Source organism: Maniola hyperantus, chromosome 27 (assembly GCF_902806685.2).
Source record: "Maniola hyperantus chromosome 27, iAphHyp1.2, whole genome shotgun sequence".
Taxonomy (NCBI): domain Eukaryota; kingdom Metazoa; phylum Arthropoda; class Insecta; order Lepidoptera; family Nymphalidae; genus Maniola; species Maniola hyperantus.
Genome location: NC_048562.1, coordinates 5,214,944 through 5,226,368, shown reverse-complemented (window position 1 = coordinate 5,226,368; position 11,425 = coordinate 5,214,944). Strand labels below are relative to the sequence as shown.

At 38.8% G+C, this 11,425-nt stretch overlaps 1 protein-coding gene across 1 annotated transcript in view; it reads left to right on the top strand.

Annotated features, from left to right (window-relative positions):
- The first annotated feature begins 222 nt into the window (after nt 1-222).
- Nucleotides 223-11,425, top strand: part of LOC117994745 (segmentation polarity homeobox protein engrailed-like) — a 30,589-nt gene continuing 19,386 nt past the window's right edge. Inside the window, 1 exon segment of the mRNA XM_034982699.2 lies at nt 223-1,158. Coding sequence (XP_034838590.2) covers nt 393-1,158 — 766 coding nt within the window. The 5' untranslated portion in view covers nt 223-392.

Here is an 11,425-nt window from a genome sequence, read left to right as displayed (position 1 = left end):
TGCCCCTAAATACACAATCAGGTTAAATCAATTGTCTCTATACATCTCTCTTTTTAACAACACAAACATTCCATAAGGAAGAGTAGGACAAAAGATCGTTTGCCTCGTTGGGCAACGACAGTTACGCCTTCGAATAACAAGGGTGGGGATTCTAAACCTTGTTTGCTCTTTGGGCGTGTCTGGGGTTCGAAAGCGTGGGGGCACAGTCGTTCGGTGGCCGCCGCCGCGAGCACATCGTGCTGTCAAACCGGCTTTTGACAGTTTGACAGTTCGGAAATTTGAATTGCTAAGTGGATTGAGACATGTATTCATATTTGATGATATAGAGACGTTGTTATCGCGTACATTAACATTTGAAAGACTTTTGAGACGTGTTTTTGGAAAAATAAAAAATGGCGTTCGAAGACCGTTGCAGTCCAAATCAAGCCAACAGTCCCGGTCCTGTGAACGGTAGAGTTCCTGCTCCTCATTCTACTACAGTTGAAGTAAGAAATTCATATCCAAGTCAATATACTTGCACGACTATTGACTCAAGGTTTGACAGATCAATGACAGTTGTCAAAGTGCAGCCAAATTCCCCTCCAATGAGTCCTGAACATAGCCAAAATGGCATGGACTACCAAAACTACTTCAGACCTGAAACACCAGACGTAAAACCTGTTATCCAAGACAGTTTTGAAGATAAAAGGAACCGACAACCTCCGATATCCATCCCTTTTTCAATAAGCAACATTTTACACCCAGAATTTGGTTTGAATGCAATTCGAAAAACGAACAAAATAGAAGGTCCCAAACATGTCGGTCCCAATCACAGTATTTTGTACAAACCCTATTTATCAAATGATGTAACTAAAGAGTATTCGAAATTCAATTTTGATTATTTGAAATCGAAAGATGATTTTAGTGCATTACCGCCGCTCGGTGGGTTAAGACAGACTGTATCAAATATCGGTGAGCAGAATATACAGATGCAAAAAGAGCAACCAAAGATTATAGAGCCACAAAAGAGGCCGGACTCGGCAAGTTCAATAGTATCTTCGACGTCTAGTGGGGCGTTGTCCACGTGTGGGAGTACAGATACTAATAGCCAGAGTGGGAATAGCAATCTATGGCCTGCTTGGGTATATTGTACACGGTACAGCGATAGGCCTAGTTCTGGTAAGTGCCATAATACTTTTTCTTTTTAATTTAATTTTTTTGTGAATCGTGGTCATTATTTTATTATTATTGAGGAACGGATAAAGTCGCAACTAATTTTTTATTGGTGTACTTATACCGAACTTGGAACTGGTTCTTTTTTTTAAACTTTGATAAAAATGTCTTGCCTCGTTATGCCGTCGGATCCGGTTATTATCGATAACATCAGGTGAAAACAGCTGATTTCAGTCATTGTACTATTAAGAAAATAAGTTAAAAGCTATTAGTTTTATTGCGTTTATAGTTGATTAGATTGTTCAAGTAGGAGGCCAAGAGAACACACAATTCATCTATTTTTATTTTCAGCCTCACGTGTCCCAATATTGGGCAAAGGTCTACATTTTCGACCTTGCATTTTCGCATTTATTTCTACAGACACGGGATGTCCATACTCTAAATATATAAAAGGAAAAAAGTTGACTGACTGACTGATCTATCATGGATCTGATCTAGGTATTATGGTGTAGACACCTGCTAAGAAAGGATTTTTGAAAATTCAACTCCTAAAGGGGAAAACAGGAGTTTGGAATTTGTGTTTCACGCGGACGAAGTCACGGGAATAAGCTAGTAAGATAACACATGGTTACTTAATTACCCCTAGGTTACCTAGCTATAAAGGTACCTAGATCATAATGATCTATGCGGGCACCTATCTACCTAATTACCTATGTAGAGCATTTAAATCCGCCATTATTTATTTAACACCTAGTTATAAATAATAATTATTTATTAGATAGGTCGTAGATACCCAGCAATGGAATATAGTTGGAATCGCAAGGCTTTTAGGTCATATGTATGTTTACTCTGTTCTATCGTCTATTGGTAATCATGATTCTTAATTTGTAAAAAAGCAATAAAATATTAATAAAAGCATAAAAAATGCTGGGCAAAAATTTTGGGAACCACTGGGCCCTCCTTAGATGGTATTTAAATAAAAATCGGCCAAGAGTAAAAACGAAGAATTCCGTACCATGGTACAAGAACTAACACTTTTCAGTTTTCACTTCTTGTGACCCTGAGAGCGGGTGCTTATTTAGCTCAACAGCTACCTAAGCCTTGGCCATAAATGACCATTTGGACGGCGTATATTTTTGTAAATACAAAGTGGCAAACTGTTAGAACTTTATAACAAGTATAACACCTAATGTACCTACACAGTTAATGCAATAAAATTTATTCTATTCTATTCTATTCTAATATAATTTTTTTGTGATAAGTTTTGTCTCATCATCATCATGATCAACCCATCACCGGCTCACTACAGAGCGCGGGTCTCCTCTCAGAGTGAGATGGGTTTTGGCCCTAGTCTACCACGCTGGCCATGTGCGGATTGGTAGACAATTTTCAACTTTTAAAGTAAGATTACTATACCAATTACTATATCATATCATATGAAACGTCGATAAAATACGACTGCAGTTAGGAACCCTCGGTGCACGAGCCTGACTCGCACTTGGCTGGTTTTTTAATTGTTGTTAATGAAGTTGTATTTTCTTATCTTGGAATCGGCTACGCAAATTATGATTTAGTTTTTTGCTTTTCATAATTCGTGTTTAATAAATCGTGGCAAGTTAATAACTATATTGCTGTCGGCATCATCATCATCGTGATCAACCCATCGCCGGCTCACTACAGAACACGGATCTCCTCTCAGAGTGAGAAGGGTTTTGGCCATAGTCTACCACGCTGGCCATGTGCGGATTGGTAGGCTTCACACCCCTTTGAGAACATTATAGAGAACTCTCAGACATGCAGGTTTCCTCACGATGTATTCCTTCACCGTTTAAGCAAGTGATATTTAATTAATTAAAACGCACATAACTCCGAAAAGTTAGTGGTGCGTGCCTGGGATCGAACCCCCGACCTCCGATTAAAAGGCGGACGTCCTAACCACTAGGCTATCACAGCTGTAGGCATAGCTAGAGTTATTATTATACTAGAGGCTGCAATGTAATGTCTACTAGCTAAGTACAAGATCTATCTACCTGCCAAATTTCATGATTCTAGGTCAACGGGAAGTACCCTGTAGGTTTCTTGACAGACAGACAGACAGACAACAAAGTGATCCTATAAGGGTTCTGTTTTTCCTTTTGAGGTACGGAACCCTAAGCTGACATTTGGGGAAAAATCTAAAAACCGTGAATTTAGGGTTAGATCACACAAAAAAAAAATTGTGGTCATGAACTAATAATTAGTATTTTCAACTTTCGAAGTGAGTGACTATATCAAGTGGGGTATCATATGAAAGGTCTTCACCTGTACATTCTAAAACAGATTTTTATTTATTTTTATGCATCATAGTTTTTGAATTATGCAAAATGTGGAAAAAATACGACTGTAGTACGGAACCCTCGTTGCGCGAGCCTGACTCGCACTAGGCTGGGTTTTTTTTTTTCTATTTGAACGGCAAATAAACCAAAGACAATAAGCCTTAGCATTCAAGTTACTTATCAAGCGACTCCCACAGACGTCATATCGGAACAGATTAAAAAGATACAGCATTGACAACATAATTACGTTTTATGCCGTTCCAATTTTAAATTATCGCTCTTTAAGCACGTTTCGCGCTTGTCCGAGAAACCGGTTTTTTTTTTCATAATATTTACACACGCTCACGTGAATTTTATGCTTGTGTGCGTTAGTATAGAATGTTTTAAGCTATTCGTATTGGATTCGAATAAGATTTTCATTGTTTAGCAGAAAAATAGGCAACGACAAAATTAAAACTTTCTGGTTATGTGGGACGCCATCGGCTTTGTCCACGTGTATTTAGAAATGGTCTGACCACTTAATGACTAACACTGAAAGTCAAGATAGGGGCTTCTTTAGGCGACCATTCAGTCAACATTATGTCACTCATATACAACCTTAATGCCTCCCGTGCGAAGCCAGGGCGGGTTGCTATACTCTATCTACGAAAAGAGGTTAACGTTCTTCCTGTTACGTAATCCCATCCAAAATTTTATGATAGAGACAAAAAATCTCAGTTGGCGTTGACCATTTTTAGTCACCACACCATCACAAACATGATTCCAAAAACATTCGAAATTCTGTTACAAAACATACCTACCTACTTAGTTTCGTTTGTGATATGATTCAAAATGGTTAGCGCCCACTAAGATTTTAATCTGTAGGTCGATTTCGTAAAACCTGCATCAATCATTCTTACAATCGCAATTGCTGTGATTGGCTGAATTTGTGCGATTCTTGTCGTAACAATGCATTGTTGCCAATAGTGAGCGAGCGTCAACCAATCAGACGTAATTGCGATCGTGACATTGTAGCTGTCATTTTACCGCAGTCGAGCAGCTGTTTTCTATCATGTTTGTATGGGACTAGCTTATGCACGCCACTTCTTTCGCGTGGACTACACAAATTTCAAACCCCTATGTCACACCCTTAGGGGTTAAATTTTCAAAAATCCTTTCTTAGCGGATGTCTACGTCATAATAGCTATCTGGATGCCAAATTTAAGCCCGATCCGTCCAGTAGTTTGAGCTGTGCGTTGATACATCAGTCAGTCAGTCACTTATATAGGTATATTTGGATTATTATACGTATCAGAGAGAGCGCTATACTAACTTCTTTACGCGGATAAAGTATAGTCCCTCCCTCGACAACGAACCCTCTACATATTTCGCAGTACGTTCTTCACGTCAATTGTATCTATAATAATACCATTAACGCATTTACCAGACAGTTACTGTTTTTACAGTTCCGCCATTTTGGATTATTAAATGGCGACACTCCCTCTGCGTTTAAAACTTTAAACGGCTCTATTATCTTTATTTAAAAAAACCGGCCGAGTGCGAGTCGGATTCGCACGCAAAAGGTTCCGTACCATCGTAAAAGAAATAACACTTTTTAATTTTGAAACACAGGTGCACTCTCTATTTCCTCACTCTCATAGCCCGATGGGACGGAAATCGGACACGACCGGAGAGAGATTAGTTGCAGGACCGCGACAGCTTTACGTCTGCTAACTTCTAAACTTCGTACCTACCTACTAAAAATTTCTTAACAGAAAAACCTCAATATCTATTTTTGGAATAAAACCCAGTCCCTCGTCATCCGCAGTCGAACATATTAACCACTAGACCATGGGGGCAGTTTCTTATAAGTAATTACTTAATCAATTATCAAGTCCCCTATTCCTAATAAAAATCTTGTTTCTAGACAAAACTACCCGTCGTATAAGGACATACTATATTATGTTATGCGCTTGCTATGTGAGGTCGTTAAATTTTATTGCCTACCCTCATAATAGCTAAATATGGACCTTGTAGTAGAGAACTAAGAGATAGTCTAGTGGTTAGGACGTCCAATTCCTCATCGGAGGTCGGGGGTTCGATCTCGGGCACGCACCTTTTCGGAGTTATGCATGTTTTTTAGAGTTCCGTACCTCAAAAGGGAAAACGGATCCCTTATAGGATCATTTCGTATCAGTCTATCCGTCTGTCTGTCTGTCTATCAAGAAACCTAATCGGGTAGGTACTTCCCGTTGTCCTAGAATCTTGAAATTCGGCAGAAAGGTAGGTCTTAGGTAAAGCAGACATGAGGGGAAAAGTCTGGAAATCGTGAACTTGTGGCTATTGTATATTCTGTGCTTGTGGTTACATCACAAGAAAAAAATTCAAATGTGTTCATGAACAAATATTGTTATTTTCAACTTTCAAAGTAAGATTACCATAATATATCAAGTGGGGTATCATATGAAAGGGCTTCACCTGTACATTCTAAAACAGATTTTTATTTATTTTAAAGCTTAATACCTAGTGTTTGATTTATCGTGCAAAATGTCGATAAAATAGATAGATAGTACGGAACCCTCAGTGCGGGAGTCTGATTCGCACTTAGCTGGTTTTTATGAGTAATTACCTACCACTTGATTTAACGGTGAAGGAAATTATCTTGAGGAAACCTGTGTGCTTGAAAGTTCTCCATTATGTTCTTAATGGTGTGCGAAGTATGCTAATCCGCACTTAGCCAGCGTCGTAGACTATGGCCAAAACCCTTCTCACTCTGAGAAGAGACCCGTGCTCTGTAGTGATCCAGCAATAGGTTGACCATGGTATTGATGGAATTACTAGTAAGTATAGAAAGATATGGACCTCATAAGAAAGCTCAGAGTCACTCAGCGGGCGATGGAGAGAGCTATGTGCGGAGTTTCTCTACGTGATCAATGAGGAAATGAGGAGATCCGTAGGAGAACTAGAGTAACCGACATAGCTCAACGGGTTGCGAAGCTGAAGTGGCAATGGGCAGGGCACATAGGTCGTACAGCTGATAGACGTTGGGGTCCCAAGGTGCTGGAATGGCGACCTTGCACCGGAAGACGCAGCGTTGGAAGACCCCCCACTAGGTGGACGGACAACATCAGACGAGTCGCAGGGAGCCGCTGGATTCAGGCGGCGTGTGGAAGTCCCTACAAGAGACCTATATCCAGCTGTGGACGTCTATCGGTTGATGATGATGATGATAGGGAACTAGGTGTCACAGTTGGTAAGTCGCAAAAACATCCCGCAGCGGGATCATCGAAGCCCTGATATGGACCGTCTGGGCCCAAACACACGTACAGACGGACAGACAAGCGGCTCATCATTATCTATTTATAAAAGTTGACTGACTGATCTATCAAAGCACAGTTCAAACTACTGGACAAATCGGGCAGAAATTTGGCATACCCCACACTATGGGGTACCTAGACGAGAAAAAAAAATTCATCCCCACTTTACATGTAGGGGAGCTACCCTAAAAAAATATTGATCACAATTTTATTTCACCACTTTGTCGGCGTGAATAAATATTTATACCCATGCCAAATTACAGATTTCTAGCACTAATAGTCTCTGAGATTAACCAAGGACGGACGGACATGGCGAAACTATAAGTGTCCCTTGTTTACTACGGAACCCTAAAAACCAGATTAAAAAAACTTAAGTGCCTACAGTACACGGCCGAATGTGATGTAGGTACATCGACCTTTAGAAGGAGATAGCAGATTTGTTGAGCACTGTATCTGTCGTTGAGACAACAAAACGTCATATAGGTATGAGTGACAGGAGAACGCTCTACAAAGCCGAAATGTCATTCTAGAGACCGATGTACATTACTTTTTGTCGCGTACTAAGGACAAATTTTTTTTCTAAGAAAAAAAGAGATAGCGAGCAAACGAGCAGGCGGGTCACCTGATGTTCAGTGATTACCGCCGCCCATGAACATTTGCAGCACCAGAGGAACCGCTGATGCGTTGCCGGTCTTTTAGGAATCTGTTGGTCCGCCCCTTGAATAACCCCATGTTGTAATCTAGTGGGAACACCGCCGATGGGAGTTGGTTCCGCAGTTTGAATGTGCGTGGAAAGAAGGATCTGTCATCTGGCACAGTGAACGGTCGAAGTGCACCAGACACCCAGGTAATGAGGGTGAAATTCCTTACTATTTCGTTAATTACCACTGAATCCCGCGACTGTACTCGTTGGAAGGCATTTAGTCCCCTCTAATTAGTAAGCTTACCACTTCTTGCTACTGTGACGATTGTTCTTACGGCCCAACATTAGGGATGCGCCTGATTTTGGTGCTTTATCGATAAAAATTGTGTTGTATTTTTTCACTACAGTGAAAAAAAAATTGAGCTCAACCTATGTACCTATTTCATGTCTATTAATATATAATAGGATATATATAATAATAGGATTTTTAACAGGTTATCAAATTAATACAGGGTGTAACCAGAACGCTAGCAAAAACGTTAGCGTTATTGTTATAAGTACCTACTACCTAAACACAATCGAATAGGTATATCTACCAATAAGCATTTGCCTTATTTTGTAGTTTTAGTGATTTAGTATTTTTCAACCCGCAATGTACGATGTGCAAAACTCGGGTCAATGCCCCACCTACGACGCGGCAATGACTCCGAATGGCCTACGTACGTAACGTTCGTTGATCTCTAGCGTCAGTCAGATGTTTTATTTGCGATGCATCGTGAACTTTTACAAAATATAGGATTTTTTAAAGATTATTTTTCGCGTTTTTTTTGGTGTTATCATATCTGTAATCATCAGAAGTACCACCTCTCTTCGTTTTTGCTAGCGTCCTGGTTACACCCTGTATATGCGAACATACGTTGCTAATTTTAATTTTTTTTTATGTTAACCAAGCAACATTTAATTAAATACTTATTTGTTAATTTTTTTAAAAGATACAAATTAAAAGTTTATTAATTAATAATTTTAATTATATGGATGTATATGGATGCGTGTCTTCTGGTGGGAGGCTTCGGCCGTGGCTAGTTACCACCCTACCGGCAAAGCCGTGCCGCCAAGCGATTTAGCGTTCCGGTACGATGCCGTGTAGAAACCAAAGGGGTATGGGTTTAATAAAAACTGCCATACCCCTTCCAGGTTAGCCCGCTATCATCTTAGACTGCATCATCACTTACCACCAGGTGAGATTGCAGTCAAGGGCTAACTTGTATCTGAATAAAAAAAAAAAAGTGTTTTACTTTGTAACATTATAATTTATTATTCAATTATATTTTCAAACAATTACATCCCGCTATTACAAAAATGGCATCCTCTGAAAACAGTTAATATTGATTGAATAATGTTGCATTTTTAGACAATTATCAATTTCGGTTTATAAATAACCGTTTTTTTCTGTCCATGCTTAAGCTAAATGCAAGATAGATAGAAGTACTAACCTAAGATTTCTACTTTACTAATTTATATTAAAATTAGTAAAGGATTCGTCTCAGAGTTCCGCATGTCACAACCTAATAAAACCTTGAAAAAACCCGGCTGTTAATACCCGGCTGAGTTTGTTGTGGGCTCTTCTCAGACCTAGGCGCGTTTGGAAACCTCGATAGCTTTAATTTTAAGTTCGCGTGTCTATTGATATCTAGATATAATATCTATTGCTGCCATAACGACAAATAATAAAAAACCGGCCAAGTGCGAGTCAGGCTCGCGCAATGAGGGTTCCGTACTACAGTCGTATTTTTTCGACATTTTGCACGATAATTCAAAAACTATGATTCATAAAAATAAATAAAAATCTGTTTTAGAATGTACAGGTGAAGACCTCTCATATGATACCCCACTTGATATAGTTCGAAACACTTCGTGATACACTTCGAAAGTTGAAAATACTACTTATTAGTTCATGGCCACAATTTAATTTTTTTGTGTGATCTAACCCTAAATTCACGGTTTTCAGATTTTTCAGAACCCTTATAGGATCACAAAGTGATCCTATAAGGGTTCTCTTTTTCCTCTTGAGGTACGGAACCCTAAAAATCAAAATGGCCACCATGCATAAAAAAGTATATAGTGTTAAGTATATCTTGTAAGATGGTACGGAACCCTTCGTGTGCGAGTCCGACTCGCACTTGGCCGGTTTTTAATTTAATCTGCGATAACATTGTAACATAATAAAAATGTTATTGATTAATTCAAGTTTAATCGTGTCCGCCAATAAAATGTTAAGCAAGCATCCTCAATTTACAATTTGTTAACAGTATTGTTAATTTTTTACAACTATTGCAATTTGTAGTTGTAGTGACTAGTGTTCAAGTGTAATTATTTATCAATATTATTCTTTAAATGCTTGTTATCTAAAATTGATATGAATTTTAAAATACTGCAACCTTGTTCATGTTGCTATGTAATAAAAGGAAAAGCTTATAAAAAAACCGGCCAAGTGCGAGTCAGGCTCGCGCAATGAGGGTTCCGTACTACAGTCGTATTTTTTCGACATTTTGCACGATACTTCAAAAACTATGATACATAAAAATAAATAAAAATCTGTTTTACAATGCACAGGTGAAGACCTTTCATATACCCCACTTGATATAGTCACTCACTTCGAAAGTTGAAAATACTAATTATTAGTTCATGACCACAATTTAATTTTTTTTGTGTGATCTAACCCTAAATTCACGGTTTTCAGATTTTTCCCCAAATTTCAGCTATAAGATCTATCTACCTGCCAAATTTCATGATTCTAGGTCAACGGGAAGTACCCTGTAGGTTTCTTGACACCTGAAAATCGAAAATTCAACCTCTAGAGGCAATAGAGAGAGAGCCAGCGCGTGCCAGATCTTCGTTATTTTATAAAAGTTGAAACTTTCTCTGCGTATTGACCCTAACACTGGGAGGAACGATCAGTGACTACCAAAAAAGCTTATTAAACTTTAAGGGTAAGGCTAGGTTTAAACTTTTCAGTAGTAGTTTTGAACTAGTCAGTCAGCTTTTCCACGTTACAACGTTAGTTTTATTTGACGCAAAAACCCAAACACTTGTTGAATATTTTTACATAAAGAATATATTAACAAAATTTCAAAAATATTAAATGAAAATTTACGAAGTTATAAGCTTTTTTTTTTTTTATTCAGATACAAGTTAGCCCTTGATGCACTCTAAGATGATAGCGGGCTAACCTGGAAGGGGTGTGACAGTTTTTATTAAACCCATACCCCTTTGGTTTCTACACGGCATCGTACCGTAACGCTAAATCGCTTCGCGGCACGGCTTTGCCGGTAGGGTGGTAACTAGCCACGGCCGAAGCCTCCCACCAGACAAACAGCTTGTTGTGCTGAGTAGTTGTCCTCGAAAAACATGGTCACCCCAAGCGAGCGGCTGTGAGCAAACGGGACGACTGGGGTCGATCGTGCGCGCTCTCGCTCGCGCAGCCCGAATCAGCTGGTGCATGCAGTCATTCAACTCGGTATTCAAACTTACAGGATTTTAAAGTAGGTACTTTTTGGTCAAATATAACCCGTACTAAAAATGATTACAATCGATTCTGTTACTGATTCTGACCAAACTACTTTCAGGTTTTGCGTATACTAAAACTAACGTTGTATAGATTTACATAAGTGTTTTACATAAGTGACATAACAAAGACATTCGTATATGTCATTTAGCTATTACCCGTATTGCCCAGCCTTCGAGTAAATTACATAAATACATAATAATTCAATGTAGATTAAATCGAATCCATTTACAAAATCAATTCGCGATAATAACAGTAATCATACAATTAAGTCTTAAATTGTGTTTTCCTCCACTCAATATGGCGACCAACCTATTTGAATAGAATCTAAGCAATGCACACTCGAGCATTTACTTAATTCACAATAATCCGCTGTTAAGTTAGTCGCACATTACGCTCCGCACGTGCGATAAACTCCAGACTCAAATATTTTAAAACATAACTTCTATCGAAA